Raw genomic sequence first — 27,998 nt, 5'->3', positions numbered from 1 at the left:
AGCTCATATCTGTCTTCTTTTTCTTTTCTCATTAATAGATTGGCTGTTAAAGCATCCTGCCTGACAGCCTAAAAAAGAAGCATAGTCTTTTAAAACATGTATTCAAAGGTTTTTGTTTTTTCATTTTTGGTAACTTCAATTATTGGGATTAGTCAACTGGAAAATTCAAAGAAATTATGATGGTGCTGATATTCCATGTGTGGCTTTGTACAATCACTTCCACTTAATCACCTTATTTCAAAGGTACATATTCTATACTGTTTAATTCTTTTTAAAATTTGTGGCAATTACTTTAATTTTTTTCCGTCCACTCACTTTATTTTGCTATGTTGTAAACTTTTCATTAATGTATGTTTTTATTTCACCCTTAAAATTTAACTGTAAATTTAATTAGTGTTTCACACACTTTGTCTTCTTTATATATATATATATATCTATATATATCTCTCTATATATGTATATATATATATACTCAAAGAAATAGATTTTACAAGGTCAAAATGACTTATAAGTCTTTGTTGTGTTTAGTCTTACCTTAAAAAGAAAAAACCTATCCTGACTCTGACAGTCGCCCGCTTGTGTTCAATTTATCACACATGTGCACAAGATGGCGCACTCTAGCCACAGAGCAGGGTGAGGACATGTTGATTATCAGGAGAAAAAGTCAACAGGTAATTTTAGTGCTTTTAAGCACTTATTATTTAAATTATTCAGTTGTGCTGAAACCTTAATACAAAAAGTGTGATATGCAGAACACTCTTTTATCACAGCATTGCCATTCTGCTAAAAATGATATCACGTTACTCATGGCATAATATTCCAATAACATTATTGTGCCTATAGCAAAATATGGAATTTATTAAGGATTCATAGGAAGTTTTAAACAACTGCATTCTATCTTGTGAATTTAATGTCTCATATATTACATTTCATAGAATAAATTGTGGATTAAAAGATACACATTGTATAAAAAATAAAAAGCAACTAATCATCCTAACTGTGGCATTCATTATTTTTCGAGTCCTCTCGTACTGATTTAGGTACATGCTAATTACATGTGGATAGCAACAAGTACAGTTTCTGCTTTAGTAACCAAAATAAACATTTAAACCAACAGTTCGCAGATAATGCCTCTCATAAACTGAGTAAGGAGAGTAATGTTAGTGTGGCATTGAGAAAGTTAAGCATTGTTACAAACTGTAACTGTAAGAAGAGCATCACATGTTTACCGCTGAGTAGCAGTAAGTACTGAGAGTAATAAAAGTTTTCTGTCACTGTGAGATCAGGAAGACAACCATGTCTGGTCTTTACCTCAGCAAGTGCAGATACCTGAACAGTCTGATACACATGCTTTCAGGCAAAAACAAACAAATACAGCCATTCATGATGATAGCGTTGGTTCTGCTGTGATTCAGATCAGTAGGCCATGCCACTTTGCTACTGGCTGGCGGACTGAGCGCATCATCAAAGTCCAGTGCTCGTCTTCTGAACTCTTCTCCTTCCCCACACTCAGCTGTCCGATCAGTTGTTTGGCTGATTTGCTTGTTGGGCGAGTTTCATATATAGAGACCAAAATTTTACACCGCTCCAGATGAACCTCTGGCAAGGAGAACAAGAGGACCTCATTGAAAACGGTCACCAGGCACCGAGCCACTGTAGAGCTTTTCTGGTACTTCAGCTTGCACTGATTGCACTGGACGCTGATCCTCGCATACAGAGCTGTGCAACACATACACAGATTACATGAATGTATAACCATATGTGCATCAGAGCTGGTGTCTTTTTTGTGTGAAGGTGTCTTTTTTTAATTTACCTGCATTTGGGGATATCTCAGAAAGGACAGTTTTGACCTTTAGCAGGCCAACCTCCAGCCTCTGAGACGTGGGAAGAAATTTCAGTGACAAAAGCACCTCTCCAACAAGATCCTTTGGAGAACACATAAGTATAATGTACATTTATGCACAGTTTTAAAAAAAAGTGATATAGTTGCAGGCACAAACATAAACGACAGCATTCAGCAGGGCTAAAAATCACCACATAAGCACAAAATGTATTAAATTGCCACAGTCATAATTCAAAAGTATAACATTTTTTTCTTTTGTTTAAATTAAGTTCAGGAGGCAAAGGTCATGCTGTGGTTTTAGTTGCACTAGTGTTACAAATATATTTTTCTTTTCTTTGAGCAATTAAAAAAGTTGTAAAAGTTAAACAAAATTTTCTGTGGAAAATAAAATTCAAGCTACACAAGTGCACTTTTGGGTTCACCTGTACAATTCTAAATATTTCGCCTCACTCGTGGTTCATTAATGTTGTGGACAAAATATTAGGCATAGGTACTATAAACAATAACAAAAATTATTGCTTTTCTGAAAATGGAACAATTTTTGTATGGACTATGAAGAAGGATTACATAGTTATAACAATGTCCTTTATTATATTTTTACTATCATCTATTACGTCTGTAAATGTCTGTTTAATTATTTCCTTTTACACTAAGATTATTAGCTTTCATTTTTATTATTATGCCTAAATATAGTTCTTTTATAGTTTTGTAATCATATTAACATACTCTGTATTTCACCTTTATATAACATCAACTACTTGAGATGCTACTGAAAACCAGTCCTGTGTGCATGCTGTGTGGTGTGTGTGTGAGCGCCCCCTGCAGTACCTTCTGGGGTATCTTCAGATCCTCTTGTAGTTCCAGAGGGTAGGAGATGTTGAGCTGTCCTAAAGGAACCCTCACATCTCCTAACACTGTGTTTCTGGAGAATTTATCAAAGTCCCTCACCTGAGATGCATACAGACACCTGATAAATGATTTACACCACCTCAGATAAAATACTTTTATCATTCATACTTTTTTCTCTCTACAGGTGAAAAGAGACTAAAGTACTATAACATAGCTGTAGTGCTTATGGTTTTAAATTCTTTGGCCCTTGAAAGTATAGTACAAGCAATACCGTTTGAGTCCTGAACAAATATGTTTTAAGAATGAGAGATATGTTTGTGTAGTGCAGAACCTCCATCCTTAGGTTGATGTGATGAAGCTTATCCTCTTGTAAAACACAGCTGAACTGGTCTCCAAATAAAGGGTTACAGCTGCCTTTCACAATGCGAGTACGCCACTCCTGCAGCACTGTCCTCAGAACAGGCAACAAGCCTTCACCCTAAGAGGATCACAGCAGTAATCTATGACACCTTTGTCTTTAGTACAGAGATGCTGCGCTGAATGAAAACTCAAAGACAGCGTGGATTATATTTTTTAAATATGTATCAAGAAAAAGAAGAAAAGAAGTTCATGGAAGAAATTAACAAGAAAAGCTTACCTCTTCATCTTTAAAGCCCTCGACTTCTACAGCCTCTGATCCAGCCCACATCAGCAGTATTTTAACAAATGGTTGGAGGGTTCGGCTCTCACTGTGCTCCAAAAGGCCCTCCACCTGCAACACGGTGACCACCAGACGTGACTGCATCTGGTCATAATAGACGGAGAACCGTATCGATCCCTCCACCTGGTACGAGAGGATATGTTAAGAAAGACACAAAGGCTTGATTATGCCTGAAACTGTGTCATCAGTGATTTACTGTTAATCTTATTTTGTGAGGATTGAGGGAAGATTTAAAAAAAAATTATGTTTAAATTTCTGTTACATACTCAAATACTTGCCATTAGGAAAAGAATGGAATACTAAAATCAGCCTGCTTATCTTTTAGTCACCCTGATTCACCCTGAATATCTAAACGGATGCCAGAAGGATTTACAGGACATTTAGCTCAGACATCTTTGGTTGACAGAAGATGAATCCTAATGACTGTTGTGAGGTGTTTGTACAGCCAGAGAAATTAGTGTACACATGTATCTGTGAGCTTAAGTGTAATTCATGCACAAGTTCAAGGATATCTGTATGTTTTTGTGCAGCATATTTACACTGCATTTTTTAACGTGTCTCTCTATAAACTCACTCTTGGCGCCACCATGTGGTTATGTTTATGGCTTACTAGTAAGAGACAGAAGCTTGTAACGTTTACCTAAACGTTGGCATCTCTACTAATGATGGGAAAATCTCAATTTTACACCACTTAATTAATCTGACAGCTTTATTTAGTAGACTTTAAATAAAAAAAAGTGATAAATTCAAAACATATTTAAAACAGCTGTGCATAATTGGTGGTCATTCCTGGATGTTGCTGGTGTTGTTTTATGAATCTTTAAATTATGGATCTTTAAAGCAACACCGCACTAAAAGAATGAATATACTTTCTGTTTCATCTCACATTAATAATTTCACTGGACCTCGGGTTTCTGTCTGTCCAAAATAAAATATATAAACTGGATAAAATACCAGTTTTACCTTTTGAATAGTCGCCTGCTCTTCTTTGTCTCCAGCTTCCTCGGTGGATGCTAAGGAGGGAAACGAGGGCTGGGACAGGCAGCGACTCAGTCTGTGGGCCTCTGTGCTGACATCCTCCAGCTGCAGGCACACACACATGCACACTATTTACCCAGGAATTAAGAAAGAAAGCAGGCTGGTTGTATAAGCCTTTATAACACAGAGCCCAATTAATTTTTAAGCCTCTACTCTTTACAGACTCACATCTATCTATTGAGGAAATACTTAGATATTCCACATGTACACACTGTCATGATGGATCTGGTTTCATGTACATAACATTCAAAGGGTATTACCTTATAACTGTCCTTAGACTAGAGTCCTTCACTTGCATCATAGTTGTTGTTGCCTGCTCTATCACAAAGGTGCTCAAGGTGATTTAGAAGTAGTAGCTTCAGCTTGTGATATTACATTAAACTGCTGCCTACATTCAGGTCTGTGGTACATCTGTGGTCCTCGATTTTCATCAGTCTTAATTTAGCCAACATTTGCCCTTGTTCTAAAACTCTACAAGGAAGTTTTTATACTCAGCTGAACTTTTCCTGACACAGGTCAGTCATGTGGTACGACGCAAACAGCAGACTATCCAAATAAACTGCCCGACTTCTCAAACACATCAACACAAACACCCCACCCAGCCTGTGGTTTACTTATCTGCCTTCTCTCTCCTCTAAAACAGTCCTTAGTAGAAATACATGCTAAATGCTTACTTCCGTGGTACAAAATATATTAAAACTCCTAATGGTGTGGTATTTATATCATCCTGTTTTCCTAATTTCCTACTGAAAATTCTCACGTTCAAGTAAATTGGCATTACCTGATCACACCATGAATCTACAATTTTCAGAAATATTCCCTTCATTTTTTTTCAAGCAGTCCTACGTAAAATATTTCCTGCATTTCTCCCAAATCCTGTTCCAGAATCTTAACATGTAACTCAATAACTGTGTCAGAAAGAAATTAGCAGCAACATATTACATTTCAGAGATTCCCCTTGTTCAGATGCACAAACCCCAAGTATCAACTGAAAGACAGCAGATTCCTTGAAGTTGGATTTTCACTTAACCTGGTTTATACACTCTGGTCAAGACCATGTGCACATTAGTGCTCAATTGTGATAAAGTTTCCTCTTACTTTGGTACTTGGAGCTCCTGAGTAGTTTCCTGTTGTCGTTGGCCCTTCGTCTGAATACAGCAAATCATTATGCCCTATTGCAGAAAACAGACACAACCATGCACTTAATAATTTGTCTCACAGTCACTCTGGCTTGTCAATATGCACTGCACTGTGTCTAATTGTAATGCAATTCCTACTCACCTGCATCTTGCTGGGTGTATGTATGGGTGTATTTCTCTGTGCAGAATCTGTAGATCTGCCAGGCTAAGATGCCCAGAGCCAGCAGTAGGAGAGTGATGGAGATGCCCAGAATGCCGTATTTGACCACATCAGAAAATGGCATTCTCAGCTCTCCAGCTTTTGAAAACAGCTCCATAGGAGCTGGGTAGTCTATAAGAGTCACCATGGCTTTCTGCCGCCATGTGCCCTGCACATACCTCTGCAATACAGGAGCACAGAGCATGTGTGGATTAAAGTTATTTTAAGTTATTTACTTGCATTCCCAGATGGGAGAAAGTTTTTTTTTAAATTGTATAGATTTTTTCTATTGTTAATTGTTGTTATGCACTGTATATGCTAACAATACAAGGTTTCTGATGTAACCAATACTAAGTACCTTCAGTGAAATTTACAAAAATATTCAGCACTGGTTTTGAAATGATCATCTAGTTAGTCATGTAAGGAAGAATGTATTAATCTTGCTCAATGTATTACAGTTTCAGACTGCATGTGTATGACAACACTTGGGAACTGGATTTTTAAAAATTGTATTCTCCTATTTTTAGACTAATGGCTAATAATACGGATCAACACATTGTTAGTATAGCAAGGACACTCAGTGACAGATCACTGGCAAAAAATTTAAATCTAAGCTGTAGTAGTCATTGGTCTTTGTCACTGAAAACTTTCTAGTAAAAGTAAAAATAACAACAACAACCCCTCCCCCCCCATTAACTGGGTTGTCCTCAAAGAGTAAATCAAACAAGCATTACAGGAAAAAACAATGCTCTTGTTGGTGGCGACTGTTGTTATAATTTGGCCTAACTAATTGAATCCACAGTCCAGTTTTGAGCCACTAAAATTTGGATTCTATGTGCATAATATATAAAGTTCTTTGTGTAATAAAGCCCAAATGAGTCTAGACATATATCAGCTTAACTTTTGTTTTCCTTCATGTTGAATGTGGTAAAGCAGAGCCTGATGATCAGTTTTCTACAACCTTCTTCAATTTGCAAAAAGAAAAACAATAAAAAGAAAAATCTTATTTTTCTTCTAAAGCTGTCATATACAGTTAGTGGCATTAACAAAGTTTTACACCTGTACCTTTACCAAGAATTCTAGACATGTGCACACTAAATACCTACCAAATGTCCAAACGCCCTGCTATTATCTGAGCGTTTCCTCTAGTGAAGAAAAAACAGTACAGCTGTATCTCTTTTCTAAAACATACTTAACTCCTATCAGAGATGGTTTAGTCAAACCGGACCTGCTCTATGCAAAACACGACGGAAAAAGTAGTACCTAATGTTTCTATTAAGACAACGAAAAATCTAAGGCAATTATACAATGTGTTGCTAGGTCAGAGAATTTAAAAGGAAATGTAAAAGGTAAAAACAGATGTACACTTCACTACTGTACAGACCGTCTGTTGCTGCTTGAATCGTGGCTAAAATTACTTTAAGGACAGTTAAATATTTACCTGTGATAAGTTAAAAACTGAGGTCTCCTTTTTCTTCTTTTCTTTTCCTGTGCTATAAATCCATTGTGTGAGTGCTTACATGTCCACAGAAACAAAAGAACTTGTCTCCAAAGAGAAATTCAAACTAGTACCTTATCATGTAACTGTTGCTCCTACTTTGGTCACTCTACACACACACACACACACACACACACACACACACACACCCTCCCTCCCTCTCTCTCTCTCTTTCACCTAGCACATGACTAGCAACACACCATTCTGGGCAGACTGGTTTGATTAGATACGAATTACATTTCAGAGAGCTTAGCTCAGTGTGACCTGATCCCAACCTGTCTTCTTCATAAGGATTCCTCTGCAGGCCTGTTTACTGAGTTAGATAATTCACAACTGAATTACTGAAACTTGGAAAATACAATTGAAACTTGGAAAATAAACATTTTCTAAGTTGCATGTTCAGTTTCAGCTCTGCTTTATCATCTCTGTGGCCAAGCTGGCTGCAGATACAGGTGTTATAAAATGACAGTGGTAACGTACTTTCAACAGCTTAAAGGTTAGGCAGGATCATGACCTGTTTGTCTTAAAACACTTCCCTTGACATTGTCTCGCAGAATGGTCACCTACTATGTTGCAGGACTGCCTGCTGACAGCAAGGCCTGCAAAGGGGAAAAGGAAATGTATGTAAAAATTGGCCTATCAAGTAACACTTAATGCGGCAGGTAAATAATCAGCTAACAGTGCATATTATGTTAGCGCGATCTGCCTTATTACAAAACCTGCCATTACTGTGGGCTGCATTTAGGTGACCATGATGACAGAGTCAGACAGAGTCTGGCTGGCAGTTCTTGCTGCAGTCTACCGGTAGCGTCTCCTTTTAGTCCAGGATAGACGAATGTCACCGAGCAGCGACTAAGTTTGTGGTCAAAGGCTTGCACCCATTTGCCACAGCAGATGCCCCCGATTTTCGGTAAGTGAATGTGTTTAATTGTAGGCAGGGACATTACTGGATATTCTTGTGTAATTGCTACAAAATAATTTATGTTATGTTAAGAATATTTATTTTATTTTACATTTACAATTTTTTTTCCTGGGGACCCTGTGACACCCCATTGAAGAGCCGAAAACTGGATCGCTTAAGATCTCACTGTTGGGTTTGTAAGGCCATGTTACTCCTAAATTTCTATCTTGTTCAAAGAGAAGATATAAAACAAAGTTCTAAGCTAATCGACCTTAGCGTTCTCTTTTTTAAAAAATAAGAATCGATAAAGAATCGAAAATGGAATCGGAATCGTGAAAATCTTATCAATACCCATCCCTATGTACTTTACAACCTTTTCCCACATTCTTTGTAGCTGTTCATGTTTTTAGCTCCCTATTAGGGTTGCAATGGTATGAGAATTTCTAGGTACAATAACTAACGGCATTGTGGACTTGAATTGTTACACCTTTGTTTTGCAAAGCTAAATCCACTAAAATGTCTACAAGCACAGACTCAACATGCAACAGACCGAGACTGGGTCCCAGCTTCTTTGACAGTCTTTCTGCCAGTGTCCTAATTTTTGTATGTATTGGAGTTGAATCTTAAAAACACTGTCACACATTTTTAAAATGATTATTCAACTAAATAACCAATCACTTGTAGCCATATTTGCCATTGTAGAACAACAAGTATCTCCTAGGAACAAAGAGTCTCCTGAACTGGATTCGCTCACTGAGCTGGGCTCACTGACTGAGGGAAGTAATGCATCATCTTAAACTCAAGAAAGTAGATACATTTGAGACAACCTAAAACACTTAATGAACTATATTAAAACTAAGCTTTACATCCATTTCCACTACTTAAACAGTGGCACCCATATATAAACTTAGTATTCTTAATGGTATTGATGAATGTTATCGCTTCTGTCCTAGTCTTAGGAACTCTTATTCTGTAAGTCTACAGAATAAGTGTCTTGTGCATTTGCCTGCCTGCTTTTGTGGTGTCATTTACTTTATGTGCTTAGAAAATTATACAAAAAAAACTGAAGAAATGAACATACCTCATTTCATAGTTTATAAATATTATTTACAATAACTCTTTAAGGAATAAACCAAAAGATAGTTTTGTTTGAATAAATTATTTATTAGAACTGAAAATTGAAACAATTTTTAAAGCAAATATGTGTAAAAAGACTTCCATCTTTACAGTTTCCCATTGGAGCAAACAAAATAAGGGGAAAAGCAGCAGAACCTTTCAATAAAAATAAATAAATAATAAACCCTACTTCTTTTTTTTTAAGGAATGCAAACAGGAGAAGTGCACTAGCTTGATGTAACTGTTCTCCAAGCAACCAAGATGACTATGGGCAAATTAAATGCAAATATCATACGGCCGTTAATCGTCATACCATGGTTTAAGGGCAAATCTGCAAACTGCTGCTAACCTAGCCCCTATGTAGGATATTTTATTGGATATCTGTTGTACATGTAATCATTGTGGAGACACTGATGGACCGAGAACCCATTTGCACCACGGCTGGTGTTATTTCACGGCAAGACAATCCAAAAGTCTAATAAAGTAAGGCTAAAAAGTGGGTCATAAGCTAGTGAGCTAGCTAGACAAGTAGCAGATAAAGTTTTTTATTTTTTGCCCCAAAAAATACACAGCAGGCCCACCCTAAGCGATGAAAAGTTCATGGAGTTTGTGCTAACATTTGTAAACTCTAGTCTGTGATTTTCTCTTAGCAACACAACATGCGCTTCCCTGACCGCAGGGCTCAGTGCACTTTTTGAAGGGGACAGAGCAAAATGGTTTGGAAAAAGCTCTAGTAGATACTAGAGATGGCACGATACCGATACGTAATATCGGATCGGTCCATCTCTAGTAGATACGCTCCTATAAAGTGGAATGCAGCACAATAAAAGCCATAGTTACATTCATTCTTGCATAGTTAGTGTAAAAGCAATAACCATTAGGATGAGTTAAGAATTCTCAGTCATCCTACTCATAACTGATGGACATCAAGTTCACCAAGGTATCTGCTCTCCTGTAAAGTTCAGAAATGAGCCATGGTCCTTTTCAGTTAGCCCTCCAATCACAGACAACATGGAAGAAATACTATCCTCGGGACTCAGTGGAGCCTGGAAAGAGATGGAGAGAACACAAAAGCATGTGAAACACACGCTTCTGTCATGATCCCAGGTCTGTTCTCAGGGTATTTGTGTGTTTTGGAGTGTTATTCAAATTCATTCTTGTTTATTATTATGTTAGGTCTCTCTTTGGGTCTCTTTGGCAATCATCTATATTTTCAGGTTTCACGTCTTTTACTCAGTCTTCAGCTCACAGTTTGAGTTTCTATTTGTATTAGAGTTTGTTTGATCCCTCAGTGTCTCCGTCTATCTTATTGTCCTGAGTTAAGTTCACTCAGATTTATTTTTTCTTTGATTTTCCATTTTACTTCGCTAATCACACTCTTTGTGTATTGTTTGTAGTTTAACCTCCTCATTTACTTTGACTGTGCTCAGCTGTGTTTAGCTTCTCTTACGTTTCTGCTCTCCTCATTACTTCATGTTTATTTTTAGCCCCAGTTTGCCTGTGTCCTTTGTTGCATCATAATGTGTTTTAACCATCCATCTATCCATCTTCTTCCACTTATCCGAGGCCGGGTTGCGGGGGCAGCAGCCCATGCAGAAAAGCCCAGACCTCCCTCTTCCCAGCCACCTCCTCCAGCTTGTCTGGGGGAACACCATGGCCTTCCCAGGCCAGCCGAGAGATATAATCTCTCCAGCGTGTCCTGGATCTGCCCCGGGACACGCTGGCAACTGTTGCTTTTATTTTTGTGCGCTTTGTATTTTGTATTTTAGACTCTTTGGGGTTTTTTTTGTTTGTTAAAACCAATAGGCTTTTGTTATTTTGGATCTGGACTTTATATAGTTACAAGCAGCAGCTTATATTTGAGTCCTTTTAACTACTTCGATAAGGAAGGTACAGCCTTCCTTATCGATTATGTCATTTAAAGTAGGCCCTTACCTCTGACCCCCCCATGTCAGTGCGTACCCAGCCGGGGTGTATAGCCATACAGAGAATCCCATCTGGCTCTAGGTCTACAGCCATGCAGCGACTAACCATGTTTAGGGCACTCTAAAATGACAAGCACAAACAGGTTACCATGAAACACAAAGAAAATGAATTTCCCCTTGACCCCTCTTTTCATACTCATATTACAGTACAGTTAACCCAAGTTAACTGATTAGCAGTCCGTTACTTTTTATTATGCAGTATTATCTAATAACTCTTCTTTCCTTTAACCTGGAAGCTGCTGGGAGCTCCTGCTAGCTGCTAATAGCCAATAATTACTGTTCTGAATGTTTCGTGCAACTCCACATTTTCCTCAATTCTCTAACAGTGGTTGAAAGTGCAAAGTGAACATGGCCCACACACCTATAACAGCAATATTAATGCGAAATACTCACAGCTTAAATAAACTGTAATTATTCTTTAAATCACAGTAACAATACCTTGGATGTCCTGTAGGGGTACCATTTGAAGTTGTTGGCTCTCTCACCCCAGGCGAGCTCCACAGAGCCCAGGAGTGAGGTCACGTTAATAACCGCTGCCCTCTGGATTCCCATTGTAGCTGAGCCTCCTGCCCCTCCTCGGGACGCAGCTTTCTTTAGAAGAGGCAGATAAGCCTGGCAGAAAAAAGAAGACACACACATTATAGCTGGAAGCACCAATAAAGTCACAGTTTATGACTGGTTTAAAATTATTAAAAAACTATAAAATTTATAGTTTTTGTTTTAGTAGTTTAATATTTATATTTACATATGCTGTGTAGCATGCTGATTATTATACTTTTAACATTTTAAATATGAATTTGTCAAACTGACACATTTTACACTGTATGTGTTTAGAGATGATGCTAGTGCTGCCCTCTGGTGGCAGCATTTCCATGTAGCAGCCAAAAAGCCACAATTCTCCTCATACACTTGTTCAAATTTCTCAAACTTTACTGATGCTACTGAAATATTCTACTTTTATTTAATTATTATTTTTTGCTTTTTAAAAAAATAAATAAAATCAAAACAAATATTCAAAACAAAAAAGAAAAACAAAAATCAACAAGTTGAAGCAGAGATCAACAAAAAAAACTAATAATACAGCCAGACAGCTTCAAACTGCTTGATTCTCCACAACGCAACTCTATTTAAAAACAAGCATTTTTAAGACAAATGACAGCTACACCCTTTTAGGTTTTTATAGGTTAAAACAAGTTTTTCCTCAAATTACTGATTAATCATTTAGTCATTCAGTCGTTAAAACTCTCTGGGAGAAACAAAAAACAAACAAAGACCTAAGATGACATTTTCAGTTCTGTTACAATCTGAAGTGTAATTATCTCCCAAAGCCTGCAGAGAGGGCTGAGAAGCAGGCGTCTGCTCTAAAGTATGTGATGTAGTGTTGATTTCAAACCACATTTACAACTTTACAGACGACGATTATAGAAGACCTCCGGGCAGCAATTTGGCCTTGCAGTTGCAGAAAGTGTTCTTTAACAGAAGCAAACTGTGTGTCAGGAACAATCTGCCATGCTGCCGCGCTTCTGATCAGTGCCTGAGTTTTACCAGCACAGGAGGGTTACTCTGTAGTCCACCCTAAAATCAGCGGCCAACAAAATAATTGACTTTTAATTAATATTTATGGCATTCGGTCTGCCCCAGGCAACAGGGTTTTGTTACTTCTGTCCATCAAGGTCATGTCTTTATGTTGGCTTCCAGCACTGAGGAAATGAAACACTCATGGGTCCTGCTCGCGGCGACTGAGGAAAACAGAACGCTGGGCTCTTTTCTTTTGGTTATTTCACTGTCTGGTGATGTAAGAGGTTCCAAACAAAACTTTTTCAGAGCTACTAAGGAGCTGATTCACAGCACAGAATGTGGCAAGAGGCACACAATATATAAATAAAAATTACCTTAGTGATCATTAGAGGAGCCACAGTGTTGGTGTGGAAGTTTTCTATCATCATCTCGGCGGTAACAGAATGAAAGTCGGCCACCACTTTGATGCCCGCATTGTTGATCAGGCAGTTCAGACCTTCTTCTTGCACCAGCTTGCTCACCTCTTCTACAGACTTCTCTATGCTCTCCTGGTTCACTACATCTAGTAAAGAGACATAAACTAATCAAAGCTGAACATAAAGAAAATCATGCAACGCTCTCAGCAACAAGATTTTTGGGGGCTAAAGAATCATAAAAGGACAAGGTGATCATGAAATGTGGCTCAGATCTTAAATACTATGAATTGCATTAAGCCATGTGATTGGCTGATTAGATATTTACAATAACAAGCATTTGAATGGGTGTATCTAACAAAGTGGCCGATGGCCTGTCGTAAAGAGTGTGATTTTGTGTTTTAAGTTTTCATAAATTTTTCTGTCTATACACAGAAAACAATGTTCTTCTCAGTCTTACCCAAAGTGATTATGTGGATGTTGGGATGCTTCTCTGCCAGTTCCTGAAGTTTCTGTAGGTCAAAATCACAGTCGGATAGCGGTGAGGGGGGATGTCTTGATCCTGTTTATTTCTATGTTAACTGAGGGGTGTACTACAAACCAAGCTCAGATAGCCAGGGTCTGTTTGTGTTAACTGGCTCAAGAAAACCTTACCGGCTATGATGAAAATTGGTTTCCAACTTTCTCTGGTAACAAAGGCTTTCTGATTCAGACACTGTGCATATTTTCTGATGCAAAAAAGCCAATTTTCTATTATTAGCGGCACTTACAGCAATGTGACAAATACACAGGTTGTTTATGCAAAATGCATTTCTTCCTCAGAAAATCCATATCGCACTCAGAGCATATTGTCAAGAAAAGTTAAAAAGTATCAATTTTAAACCACCACCTTTCTGACATTTAAAATTCAGGCTCAACACGACTAAATCATAAATCCTGCTTCATAGTACAGCCCTCTGGTGACCATCAGTGTTTGCTCAAAGGAGGAGAATAACTGGCCAGTGTACTTTTTTCCTTACTTGAATGTCAACATGTTTGCCTTGTCAGTGGAGTGTTGTTTGAACATGTCACCTAAAAGAAATGTTGCTGTATTTTTAATGCTGCATAAAGACACAAAAGCTGCTGATAGGATTAGGATACAAAAGCACAACGACAAGTAACACAATGCGAGATCCCAACAGACTTGCTCTCTCTCACATACAGATTCCACTATAACATACAGGCCAAAGTAATTTCAGATTATGTTACCCATGTATACTGAGATTGTTGCCACTTGTTAGATTTAGATTAACAAACTCCAAAAATTTAGCTAAAAATAAAATTGAATTTAATTAATGTGGTAAGGATCCTACAATAAAATAAACAAAACCCCAACAATCAGAAGACCTTATGGGCGTGCACTTGGCAACAGTGGGAAGGAAAAGCAGACTTTTAACAGGAAGACACCTCCAGCAGAAACGGGCCCAGGGACAGGGAGCCACCAGCCGTGACCAGTTTGGTCTGGGATGAGCTTTTACTCAAACACTTTAAACATGGATCAGCGCTGGCGGAAACAAGTCTTTATTTAGCCTTTATCCTACACATGACAATGTTTGAAATGATCTTAAATTTAACATATTTTTGTTAAGAACATATTTTAATTAAAATTGTGGGTTTTTTAAAGAAAAGATCAATATAGTGTACATCACTTTTTTCTTACACATTTACTAAAATATGACATCTTTTTCAATAAATACCTAACCTCTTCTTTTACTTTATGAATAAGTTGTAAAACTTATGCGAAATGTTCATATTTAGCGTTTTTTTAACCGAGTCATACTTTTTTGGAAGATATTTTTCCATTCCTATTTTTTTAACTAAAGGGGGGAAATTATTCCGTTTCAGCGTGTTATATTCACTAGTCTTCACAGATGAGTCAAATACGCATGCGCCGACGGATTACTTAAACGCGACCAAAGCGACATTGACTGAAATACGAAGAATCACTGTTTGACTATTCTCGGGAGTTAACATACACACTTGTATTATCCAAATAGCTGTCTTTGGAGTGGTCCATCAGCTTTGTTCCATTACTGCTAGCCATCAATGCACACAGCGAGTTTCGTGTTGGTGTTTACCTGTGCGTTACCAGGGTTTCTGCACGTGGCTATTATCTTTCCAGGTGAAAACTGTCCACTTGCCAGACTGTCCACTAACTGCAGCCCGAGGCCCCGGCTGGCTCCAGTAATCAGCACAGAGCCACATTTTTTAAAATTCATAGCAGCACTCATGATGGACTGTATATGTCCCTGTGCGCGAGCTCTTAGATAATCTGCAGGCGTCACGCGACTCCCCCAGCAGGGGGAAAGCTTGCTCCACTGGGGCTTGGGATTCTTCTTCTTCGTCTACGGAGTTTCATTAAATTGCTATCCCTTTAAGTTTCATTACTGCCTCCTTCTGGTTTTAGTCCTTCATTGCAGCCCACTGTTGTCTCATAATTGCTGCTGTTACTTGAATTGCTTTAAAAACTTAAATATGCGAGAAGCCACGCATGGCTCCACTCTCTTCTCTGCCCACGTTTTTTGGACACTGGATATTTCTCTAAACCTGTAAGTTACTGTAATCATTTTTAAACTTTTAATGACTGGCTATTTTCTACTCTACCCCAGTTCTTCAACATCACCTCAAATCAGCAGCTAGACAGCTGAAACGTGGACACAGTTAGGTGTTCTGCCAGGACAATTATCTCAAACACAAATCAAAACCGGTTTTGGAATTTATAAAGCTCGCTGACATTGAGCTTTCTGGACCATGACCTCAAATCATTTGAAAATTTGTGGACTATACTGTAAACCTGTATTCTTCTCAGGAAACTACTAAGCAGTGCAACAGTTGTGCCAAGAAGAGTGCTCAAATATTCAGCCAGAATTATGCCAGAAGCTTGCTGGTGGCTACCAAAACTGCCTGGTAATTCAGGTAAAATGAATGGTGCTTTGACCATGAGCCGTTGCTAACTTCTGAAGTGCAGCTTTTAATTATTATCATATGATGCAGTGCAACTAAGAACTAACCCAACAACGGTACCATTCTGATTAAAACCTAGTAGATTAGTAGTGTGTTACCAATGGAATTCTTGGTGATTGTACTCCCAACCACCCTCAGATCATTAACAAGCTCTCCCATGTAGTTTTGGGGTGATCCACCACCTTTCTCGTGATCATTTTCATCCATGAGCCAAGATCTTTCGCACGGACTCCAGATCACAGGTGACTGACAGCTTTGCGCAGGTCTATGATTTTGTTCTTGGTGTCCTCTGATGACAGCTCTTTGGTCTTGCCCATGGTGTAGGAGAGGGTGGAAGAAATTGATTCTGTGGACAGGTGTGCTTTACACACATAACAAACTGAGATCAGGAGTATCTGTAATTGATTAACTGACTGCAATCACTAATCTGTGGGAGCTAGAATTCTGTTTGGGTTGTAGGGGATCAAATATTTATTTCATGTATTGACATGCAAATAGCTTTGAGATTTTGGGTTGACATTTTGTCTCTCTCTATTAAAATGAGATGATTTATTTCTTTGTAAGTGAGCAAACTTCCAAATTCAGCAGGGGAAACAAATATTTATTTCCCTCACTGTATGTAAATCTCTGTCAACTATAAATGTGATGTCTTCCCTGAATTAATTCCTGGCTGTTGTAATGGTTGACAGTGCTAACAGTGACTCATTCCACAGAGTATTTCATTTTCTTCTGCTTTTTTTTTACCCTATAATGGTTACAGGAATGTATATAGCTTAACAGCACAAACACTCAAATAAGCTGATATTCTCCTACAAATGCCAGTGTGGCCACTGTGTACAGTACCTGAGACTTTGACCAAGAATAACCTCACAAACAGAGCCTGGTAGTAGTTGGAAAAATAAAATAGAGGCATCAACACCGCAGACAATGAAGTTAATAAAAAGGAGGTCTCTGTACTTTTCATTGTTTTGAAGCTCTGGATTGAACATTTCCACAATTCACTGTGCACAAAACCCCAAACAGCTGTGTTTGCAGCAGAGTCATCTTTACTTAAGCAGCAAGATGCATTTCTCAATGAAAGCTAATAATCCATAAGTTCAGGGATCACAGAGGAAAAACAAACAGAGTTATGGGTTTTATTTAATATTTTTTGAGCTCAAAAGACAATGATCATATTAAACAATGGAAATCGAGGCGCAGGAGTGGGGAGGAAATAGCAGTTTGTCCCAAGTCTCTGCTTTATTTTGATCGTTATAATACACAGAAGTGCAGGTAAAAGCATAAAATAATTAATGCTGGGTAAATGTTTTAGGAAAATGTATTGCAATCAGTCACTACCTCTTTGATCCACACATATCAAAAAAGCTTTGTATCTTCCCTGCTATCTTTCCGATCTTTGCCTTCAGTTTTGCTCTGTGTAAGAGGAGTAGACTCACTCATTTATGGCACACAGGTTCTGTGTAATCGCTTCAAAGAACTTTGTCACTTCTTTTTCTGGCTTGTCATATTTTGGTGAAACCTGTCAAATTAATTCCTGGTAAACTCACCTGTAATATTGCAAGAGTTTACTATCAATAGCTTTTTTTTCATACTCTCATACCCTCTTTTCTTCCGATATTGACAAGACTGCTACACCTAAATGAAAACTCTTGTAGAGCATTTTTGTACTTGAGCCACACACACCCACCAAAAACCACACAAAAACAAAACATAACAAGTGCCAAATTACTTCTGAATGAAAAGGGCTGTATCTTACTCATGTGCAGTGATAGAAACCCAAGAAAAGCCAAAGAAAGTCCAGACACTGATTATGAGATAAAGTTAGCAATACTCATATGTAAAGTAGCAATGGCATGCTTACATTGTAGACCAGGGCCCGTGATAGCAGAAATATATAAACCTGCGTACACTATACAAACACATTGTCCTTATTATGTAACTTGCATGCTAGGTGGTCTAATGACACATATTCCAGTAATTTCGTCCGCTGCCCTTGAGTCTTAAATGGGGCTGTATTGGTGATCCTAAAGGACACACTTCCTTGCACAGAACGTTAACAGCCTGTAGAGCTGCTTTGCAAACTTCCCCCTGATTTTGTCATTCGCCGTTCCGAGTAGCATACACAATGGATTACATTCAATTTCACTATAGAGGATCTTATCCAGTTCACATTTTATAACCCATTACTGTATTTCAAACTGAAGGTGCTGAAGCACATTCAAAAATGAGAAAAATGTGCAACATACCAAACACTTACATGTCTGCCTAGATTATAATAAATTATTTACAATAACGCTGAAGCTAAAATGAAGGTAAATTAGTCTTCTCTCAGAACTACCAATAGTTTTTCATTAGTTTGATGTGAAGTTGGGAGGGGAGGGAGGCAGAGCCTTCAGTTTTCAGGCCCCTCTTCTATGGAACCAGCTTCCAGTTTGGATTCGGGAGACAGACACTATCTCTACTTTTAAGATTAGGCTTCAAACTTTCCTTTTTGCTAGAGCATATAGTTAGGGCTGGATCAGGTGACCCTGAATCCTCCCTTAGTTATGCTGCAATAGGTGTAGGCTGCTGGGGGATTCCCATGATGAGTATTTCCTTTCCAGTCACCTTTCTCACTCACTATGTGTTAACAGACCTCTCTGCATTGAATCATACTTGTTATTAATCTCTCCCTCTCTTCCACAGCATGTCTTTTATCCTGTCTTCTTTCTCTCACCCCAACCGGTTGCAGCATATGGCCCCGCCCCTCCCTGAGCCTGGTTCTGCTGGAGGTTTCTTCCTGTTAAAAGGGAGTTTTTCCTTCCCACTGTCGCCAAAGTGCTTGCTCATAGGGGATCATTTGATTGTTGGGTTTTTTCTCTGTATGTATTATTGTAGGGTTTACCTTACAATATAAAGTGCCTTGAGGTGACTGTTGTTGTGATTTGGCGCTGTATAAATAAAATTGAATTGAACTGAATTGAAGTTACCTGCAGTGCAATAACTAGTGCCTTTATAAATATAAGAAATGGTGACAAAGCAAAAAAAGAGACTGCCTAGCATATGCATTAATTTGCTGTGATGAACATGCATTCACACTCGAATGCTTATTAAAGCCAGTAGCTGTTAATGTGTTTCCTTCTACTTTCTCAAATTTACTGGAATCTACACAAGGTGGAAGGAGTACCATCTAAGATCACATTGATCACATTTAAGGGAATTTGATTCTACTGATGCAGTCAAAATATATGATTAGATAGTCTGGCCTTCATGAATACTGAATTTATAAAGGGGACTTACTCTTTGCATTCATTTAGTTTTCAAATATTGAAGCGAAGATGGAGGCGCAGCGATAAGGGTGACAGCACAGCTGATGGAGCTTATGCAGTCACAGCACACAGATGGTTTCTCTGGCAGCTTCCTAAGTCCAGATTTTCTTAAAGCTTCTGGTGCTTGGGAGCGGCAGATACTCTGGGTCTGCTCCAGGGTCAGTTAATTTGGAATTTGGCTGCTATGCCTCCATTTACAGACACATTACTTTGGCACCAAGCGCACAGTGCAAGTGATGAGGTAGTGGTACAATGTGTGGTGCAGAGATTTGCTCATGGAACTGGAGAGTGTTAAGTGGCTTGCCTAAGCACACACAATAGTGCTAAAGACAAGACAACAGCAAGTTAATGGCTTATATTGGAGTTGGTCTGCCTGGTAATCAGCGCAGTGCAGAGGGACATGCAGAACATGGTGTTTCCATTTTGCTGGTTCTACTGCAACTTTACACATTTACAGACTCTAAGAAAAAAGCTCTGGTAATGAATGACACAGTCCATGTCCACCAGAGTTGTATTACTTGAAACAGCTGCCTCTGAGCTATGCTGACTATATAAATGACCAGACAGTACTCTAATTATAGTTAGTGGACTTCAAATATTGAAAAATAAAAAATTTAGGACCACCCTCAAAACCCTCATCAGAAATGCATCAGAGTGTTTTAATTTCATTAAAAAAAAGATGGCAAAGTGACACAAAGGCACAGGATGTGAATGTGATAACCTGCCCGTGTGGCTTTAGGGCCAATAGTTCAGTGCAAGGCTCTCTTTAAAGTTTTAGTCTTTAATATGTTCAAGAATCTGAGCATGAAAAGAAAAACCTTAATGTAGTCAAACTTTTCAACTCAATCTACAATTTAATTCACCGTGAAATTTCTGACAAAAACACAGGCCAGGTATCTTGAATCATCCCATATGGGCTAAGGGGGGCATTGTAACTCCTTTGAAAGCTCCATGACATGCAGTGCTCAGGCTGTTTACTAAAGGCTCTTATATCTGAGAAGTATAGCAGCATGGCATAGGTTTGCAAAGTTGCATCTGACATTCAAGACCAAAATGGAGTGGAGCATGTCATGTAAAAATCAGAAACAGCATATTAGCATGAACACTGCATACCAGTTGTCACGCACAGTGGTGGAGGAGTGAAGATTTGGGCTTGTGTCACAGCTATTGGACCTGGACTCCTTGCAGTCATGGGTTAACCATGAACTCCTCTGTACACCAAAGTATTCTAGAGGCAAACGTGAGATCATGTCTCCAACAGCTAAAGCTTGTCCAAAATGAGGTCATGCCTCAGGACAATGATCCCAAGCAACACTGTACAAAAAAAGGTGAACTCAGATTTCTTCACAATGATGTGAGAGATTGATAACATTATACAGAGAACAATTACTTCAAGTTCTTGCTGCTAAACGTGGTTCTACCAACTACCAAATCATAAAGTCTACTTAGTTTTTTAACAGACTATATTTTCACATGAATATTTTCTTCATCGAATGAAATGTGAACATTTAAAAAGGGGTTGAACAGCATTAATTTCCAAGTTAACAACAGACACAGTGGGCTAAAGAGCTGCATATATCACAAATAAGGAGTTGGTAGAAACAAAAAAACTAAAGCTAAAGCTGAAAATAAACAAATCTAATAAAATAAACTAGGGTATACATATTTTGATTTCCGAAAAAGAGGACACTTGGATCAGTCATGAAGAACTTGCTTAAAGAAACATATTTAACATATTTAAACGATGCCTTCTCTGTGCGGTTAATGAATTGTGAAATAAAAAAATGTCATATAGGCTTTTACAAGTCAACAAGTGCAAAAAAAAATAATAACTTAAAAGCCTCTGGAATTAAATAATGGTACAGAAATAATGCCTCATCTGCATAAGAAAAATTACCAGTACTGGGCCGGTAAGAGGGAAATTTCTTTTGCAGTTCGTCTGAAAAGATGCAGTTGCGCTTCGGGATCTTTTAAACATCAGTAGGGGCGTTGCTGCGCGCTGTCTGTCCCGTCCGTGAGCGCAGAATAAGCGCTCACAAAGCAGCAGCTCGGGGATGACGTCACACACATTGGTCCTCTCTCGGACTATTGGATAGGATTTTTATCTCAACCCCCCCCCCACGGACGCCCCGGACAGAACGTAAAAAGTGGACATGTCCAGGGAAAAGAGGACGGTTGGTCACCCTAAGTAAACGAACCTCTGTCAAAAGCCATGATAACACGTGTATTTTCTATTCACAGGTTATTCATAGTTTTGATTGATGTAGCTTTGGATGAAAAAAATACATTTTTAGACTAATTTATGGAGTAAAGTAAAAAATAAATATATATATATATATAAGTCTATAACATCTTCATCAGTGAGCTTTAGCATGGTTAGTTGGATTTAAATCTTTTAAGCCAAAAGTTTGCTTATTTACAGTTACAGCATAAGCTCCACATTTATCATACAGATGTGTGTCAGGGGTTGGGAACATTACTTTCAGAAGAGACATTTATGAGCTGTTTTTTACCAAATAAATCTCTATTTGAGCCTCATAATAAAGTTGCCGCATCCTATCAATTAAATTGGACCATCAGCATAACTCATTGGTGTAAATCAATAAAATCCTTTAACATGAGGGACCACACTGCAGTTGGCATATACTGATATGTTAACCCTGTATAGACAAGAAATCTGTTCAGGGTGCGCCCCGCCTGTTTTACAACTACAATATAATGTTAAGAATGTAAAAAACCCCCACACACAATAGTGATAAATAAAATTTAAAATAAACAAAAGAAAACAATAAGACCTCTGGCTTTTGTGAATAATTTATTTGAAAACACTCATGTATACAGAGACTAACATGTCGGCTCAGCACAAAGTGGGTTTAATGAACTGAGAAATGAATGTGAAAGGACAATTCTCCCAGTGACGTGTAGCTGCGTGTCATTTCGCCAGTCTGCTTTTGATAATAATTTGAATCCTGCAGACCAAGACCTGCACATTTTTCCCCCAATGAGAAATCACCTTTTTAATCATAAAGAGCAGTAACCACTTATCATAATTATAACTTTATTGTAACATAATTATAACATTTTGTAGCAGTTTTTGTTTCCCAGTTGGAGCTGTGAGTCAGCTAGTAAAGAGCTGACGCATGGCTCAGGAGTGTATCTGCCATCAGTAACTTATGTCTGTTTTTGAATGTGTGAATGTGCGATTGATGTGTTTATGTGCACACAATAGATGACTCTAATCATGCTTGTGCCTGGGTGTAACACAAGAAACTAGGTTGGAACATCCATTCTCAATCACTTATTTAATTCACATGAGCTATATTTAAAGACATCATAAATAAAATAACAGGGTTTCTTTCATCAATGAATAAATCATGACTTTTATCCTCTTATATTTTCCTATTACTTACTCTTCTGTAAAACATAGTTGGCTGCCTTGGTCTTCATTACAATGGTTTATCACAGTCGGCTAGACGTATGAAAGACTGTGTTTACATGCACCGCAGTATCCTTTTGTTATTCAGTCTACTCAGCTGTTCACTTATTGAGTTTGTTCAGTAGCCGGAAAAAATGGCATTCTCACTCGCATTCAGAGGACTAAACATGACACAAGATTCAGCAGTGTTTAGTATCCTGAGGGAAATGCACTTTGCCAGAACAAGGCAGAAAGTAGTGCAGGTTACCGAACAACATGTCATCATTCTGAAACAAAAGAAATCCCGGCATTTTAGGAAATCTTGTTATATGTTCCCAAATGAGAACATTAACAAATGAACTGATGAATTTATAATTTGGAATTATCCATTTGATTTAAAAATGTATGGCTCAATAAAGTCTCCCATCTAAGATGGAGTACCACGTTTTATCTCACACTGACAGCACCAGTGTGCTCTCTGACTGAAATTAAACATATGGGTTAAGGCAAATCACTGAAGTTGCTTTCCAATGATTGGCTCTTTCACACAACTTTAATATTACTATTATTACTAGATATCAATGTTAAACTATTTGCTTCTTACCTCATTTCTCAGGTTTTGCATATTTGTTAAACTTAAATCTTTTATATCATTAGAATTTTTTTATATTAGTCAATTGTACAACAAATAAATACAAAATGCCTTTTTTAAATTATGATTTTATTCATTATTGGGAAAAATGCTATCCAAACCTACCTGGTCTTACATGAAATTAAGTAATTCCACCCCCTGGTTAAATCATGAATTAACTGCGATTAATTTTTTGGAAAGTTCAATTTCACTAGCTACACCCAGGCCTAGGTGAAGTAAGCTAAAGATATAAAAATGCAACTTATCATTCAACAATCTAAAGAACTAGCTGAGAAACAAAGTCATTTATATCTATCAGTCTAGAGAGGCAATTTCTAAGACTTTGGGACTCCAGTGAACCACAGTGAGAGCCATTATACTCTAATGGAGAAAATGACAGTGCCTTCTAAAATTACTCCAGCAGCACATCAGTGACTCATCCAGGAGGTTACAGAAGAACCCAGAACAACATCTGAAGAACTCCCAGCCTCACTTGTCTCATTTAAGGTCAGTGTTCATGATTCAACAATTAGAAAGACACAGGGTGAAAATGACATCCACGGGGACTCCTGACCAAAAAGAACACAAATGCTCGTCTCACATTTGCCAAAAAAATATCTTGATAATCCCAAAGATTTTGGGGGAAAATATTCTGTGGACCAGGGAGAGAAAGTTTTTTCTTTTTGGAAAGTTTAGGCCATGTTATATCTGACATAAACCTGACACAGCATTTCATAAAAAGCACATCATACCAACAGTCAGACATTATATTATACTAACCATTTCAACATTATATTAATCAGAAACACACCAGCAGGTCTACCTCTGAAAAGTATTTATCACTGTTACGGTATTTGTGCACAGAAATCATTTCATTTTTCTCACTGAAATATGATACAGATGCACCAACTAGCAGATAGCTCTCCCAAAACTGTCAACATTATCTCATGGTCCTCAGGAGAAAAGGTGTAATGTAAATCTCATCAAGGCACACCAACCCCATCTCATGATGAAGATGGGATTTAAAGCTGTGGCAAATAAAAAAAAAAAAAACTATGTAAAAGGAGTAAACAAAATAAAAGGTCATGTCACAGTGGCTACCACCATCTGTTATATGCAGTTTATGGTGATGTCATGTAGCTATCCTTGTAAATCTACTATTTAAGCTCAGATTTAACTTGCACCTGGATTCCTTCTCTGGGAATTACAAATGACTGATGATGCACTGGTATGATTAAAAACAAGTGGGAAAGTAAGAAGATGTCATGGCAGAAACTGTAATGCAACACACTGTAAAGTAAAACCTTTATAGAACAGTGAGCTGAACGGCCAGCAATCATATTCTCATCATATATTCACATTTACCTTTTGTTGTCAGATAAGAATGTTGTGTCCTTTTAATTTGCAATTTCCTTTTCATTGCTTTTTTAGCTAAAGAGTAAAGTTCATTCTGCGTGTGCCTGAGAACAGTCTGATTTTAGATGTAAAATCTACTCCCAGATGGTGGCAGAAGGAAGTACTTAGAGACTGTACCCAGGGATTGTAGATACACCCTGCCTTCTGCGTTGTCTTCAGCTCAATCTCTTCCTGCAGGTTTAAACTAAATTCCACTGTTTAGGCAAAAGGTACCAAAAAACACAAAGATGATGTCTTTGTTTTGGATTATTTACACAATCCTGGCAAGAGACTTATGTTGTTCAACCTTTCATCTTCCTGAAGTTGTGAGTTTAATTAGATAGGGCGTCCAAGTTAAAGACTCTAGTGCAAAGGAATTTATGTGCTGCTTTCAGCTTTTGTGAGGACTGCAGGGATACACCTGTGTGCTGTGTGTGATAATGAGTAAATGTCAGAAATCTAAGCTGACTGCTTACTACTGAATTTGCTACTAACTGGCAGTTTAGGGAGTACATGACTGAATGCTTTAAAGGCGACTCCCTTTGATTGAGACAAATGTCTGGAAGAGTAATGTGCTTTTTCTGTAATAAGGTCTTAAGTGTCAAATTAAACACAGTGAATTGGATTCCAGGTGATCAAAGTAGAGTTTTGTTGACCATGAAAAAGTCCCAAGAACCTTGAGTATCTATTGGGATTTGGTCATCAAAGGTAGGACCTAGAGCACTGGTTCTTAACCTGGGTTTGATCAAACCCTAGGGGTTCGGTGAGTCGGTCTCAGGGGTTCGGCAGAGCCTCCGCCGTGACATGCACAGCTCATTTTGTGCACCAGTAAAAAACATATCTATGTCTTGGATTTGAAAAAAATCACATTTTGTTTTTCACTAAAGAGGGGTTCAGTGAATGCGCATATGAAACTGGTGGGGTTCGGTACCTCCAACAAGGTTAAGAACCACTGACCTAGAGTATCCCTGAATGAAGTGGCAATTGATCAAATTACACTTAGGGACACAAGAGGAGATTAGGACCCTCCTAACAGATTGATGCGACCATGACTACACCCCTGCTTATTAACACTAGAAAGAATACATCCCATGGACAGTGTTTGCCAGGCCCGTGGGACTCGTTAACTTCATTCATCGAGGGCCTGGTTTTACCCAGGAACTGCCAGCATTTACCCATTTCAGCATACATCCAAACAAATATAAATAAATATAAATATTAACTTTGATAAAATGAAAAAGACTTGTTGGTTTTTCCATGTTTTTGGCATTCTTACATTTGCAAGAAAGCACTTGACACTGCCAGGTTTCATTTCCATCTTGCTGTTGGGTTTTTACCTATGATGTTGACATGTTTCATTTGACATTTGTGATAACATAATTAATTATTAATTTACAACCACTAGAAATCCAATAAAAGAAACCCATGGTTGGTTCTCAGTCCTCAGGCCTTGGCCACGCCTTTTGTCCAGACAGGAAATAGCCAACTCCCCAAACCAGGTAACTTGAAAGAAAGAGAAACATAATTAATATAACAGAATACATCTTAGCAACCAAACAGTACTCTTATGTGCGCGTTTTGTAATATTGCTGTTAGGCCTAAGTAGAGAAGTTAATGAATTACGTTACTGAAATACATGTTTAACTGCAAAACAAAACTAATGAGGTGAGTGTGTGGACTGATCTTACTAATGTGTGGCTGAGGCCATCACAGTAATATATATCAGTGATATATATCTTAGCTGTTAGTTGTAAATATTGATCTATGTGTAAATCACAAAGCTAAATAGCTTCATTAATACTAAGTAACTACTATATATGATTTTGAACAGTATTTGAAACTACAGGTTAAAAGAGGAAAAAGTAAAACTTTCAACATTTTGCTACAAGTGAGACACTTTAACCCTCGCTTTAATTTCAATACAATTATTATGCAGGGCAGTCAGATGTTTTAATGCTACAAGAAGCAATAGATTTATAGTACCCTATGATGTTAGCTAATTTATCCACTTTTATTCGGTATAGCTAACTTCAGACATACAGTTAGGTTCATAAATATTTATATAGAAACAACTTTTTTTTTCTAATTTTGGTTCTGTACATTACCACAATGAATCTTAAATGAAACAACTCAAATGCATTGCAGACTTGAACTGCAGACTTTCAGCTTCAATTCAGTGGGTTGAACAAAAAGACAGCATAAAAATGTGAGGAACTCTAAAGCATTTTTAACACAATGCCTTCATTTCAGGCGCTCAAAAGTAATAGGACAAATTAAATAACTGAAATTAAATTGTTCATTTCTAGTACTTGGTTAAAACCCCTTTGCTGGCAATGATTGCCTGAAGTCTCGAAGTCATGGACATCACCAGATGCTGGTTTCCTCCTTTTTAATGCTCTGGCAAAAGGATCCATCCAGACCCTTTAAGACTATTTTTCTTTTACCGATTGGGTGACTTAGATGAAATAATAGACTGTCACAGCATATATTAATTTCTTTGAGGACTTGTTAATCCCAAGGAAAGTATTTCATATATTTCCAAATAACAAACCTTGGGTGTCTAAAGCTTTGAAAAATATTATAAGTCAGAGAAACATTTAACCGTGGTGATGTTGTTCACAGCAGAGAGCTGCAAAAGCAGAGTTAAAAGAGAACTGAAGTTTGCTAAAAAAAACCCAAACAAAATACAAATACAAAGTGCAGTCATTGCTCGGAGGGGTTTAAGTCCATTATTGGTTTGCAATCACAAAAGTGTCCCATTTCTTTTGGAGGAATGTACAACCTTCAACTTGCAAATGATTTGAACATGTTTTCTAATCGTTTTAACATTCATGATTTTATTAAAGAATTTGCTGAGTATAGGGATGTTTCCCCATAACAGTCAGTTATTAGTATAAAGAAATCATTGATTTGTAAATTATTTAGGGGGGTGAAAGAGAAGAAAAGTCAAGACCTAGATAAAATAAATTGACATCTTCTTAAAAATTGTGTGGAGCAGTTGGCTGGGATTTTTTTTCTCTTCTTTTCTCACAGTCTCTTGAGTTTTG

At 37.8% G+C, this 27,998-nt stretch overlaps 1 protein-coding gene across 1 annotated transcript; it reads right to left on the bottom strand.

Moving 5' to 3' along the window:
• Positions 1 to 888: 888 nt before the first annotated feature.
• On the bottom strand, positions 889 to 15,590 carry LOC100698727 (synaptotagmin-12). The gene is made up of 13 exons (XM_005449400.4): positions 15,317 to 15,590; positions 13,660 to 13,711; positions 13,161 to 13,348; positions 11,707 to 11,880; positions 11,219 to 11,329; positions 5,712 to 5,949; positions 5,529 to 5,602; positions 4,356 to 4,475; positions 3,330 to 3,515; positions 3,024 to 3,170; positions 2,672 to 2,791; positions 1,814 to 1,925; positions 889 to 1,719 (listed from the first exon to the last, which is right to left on the bottom strand). The coding sequence occupies exons 1-13, from the start codon at positions 15,467 to 15,469 to the stop codon at positions 1,412 to 1,414; spliced, it is 1,983 nt and encodes a 660-aa protein (XP_005449457.1). The 5' UTR covers positions 15,470 to 15,590; the 3' UTR covers positions 889 to 1,411.
• Between the last annotated feature and the right edge of the window lie 12,408 nt (positions 15,591 to 27,998).

The sequence above is a fragment of the Oreochromis niloticus genome, linkage group LG7 (genome assembly GCF_001858045.2).
Source record: "Oreochromis niloticus isolate F11D_XX linkage group LG7, O_niloticus_UMD_NMBU, whole genome shotgun sequence".
Lineage (NCBI taxonomy): Eukaryota > Metazoa > Chordata > Actinopteri > Cichliformes > Cichlidae > Oreochromis > Oreochromis niloticus.
The sequence above is the reverse complement of the archived record's forward strand: the minus strand, read 5'-3'. Positions and strand labels throughout refer to the sequence as shown.

What these genes read in the sequence shown, in the direction of transcription:
- LOC100698727 (XM_005449400.4), bottom strand. Translation starts at nt 15,469, where the DNA reads ATGAGTGCTGCTATGAATTTTAAAAAATGTGGCTCTGTGCTGATTACT. An exon ending in CTCCTCTAATGATCACTAAG is followed by an intron (nt 11,881 to 13,160) that starts GTAATTTTTATT and finishes TTTTTCTGCCAG; the next exon opens with GCTTATCTGCCTCTTCTAAA. An exon ending in ACCCCTACAGGACATCCAAG is followed by an intron (nt 11,330 to 11,706) that starts GTATTGTTACTG and finishes TTGTCATTTTAG; the next exon opens with AGTGCCCTAAACATGGTTAG.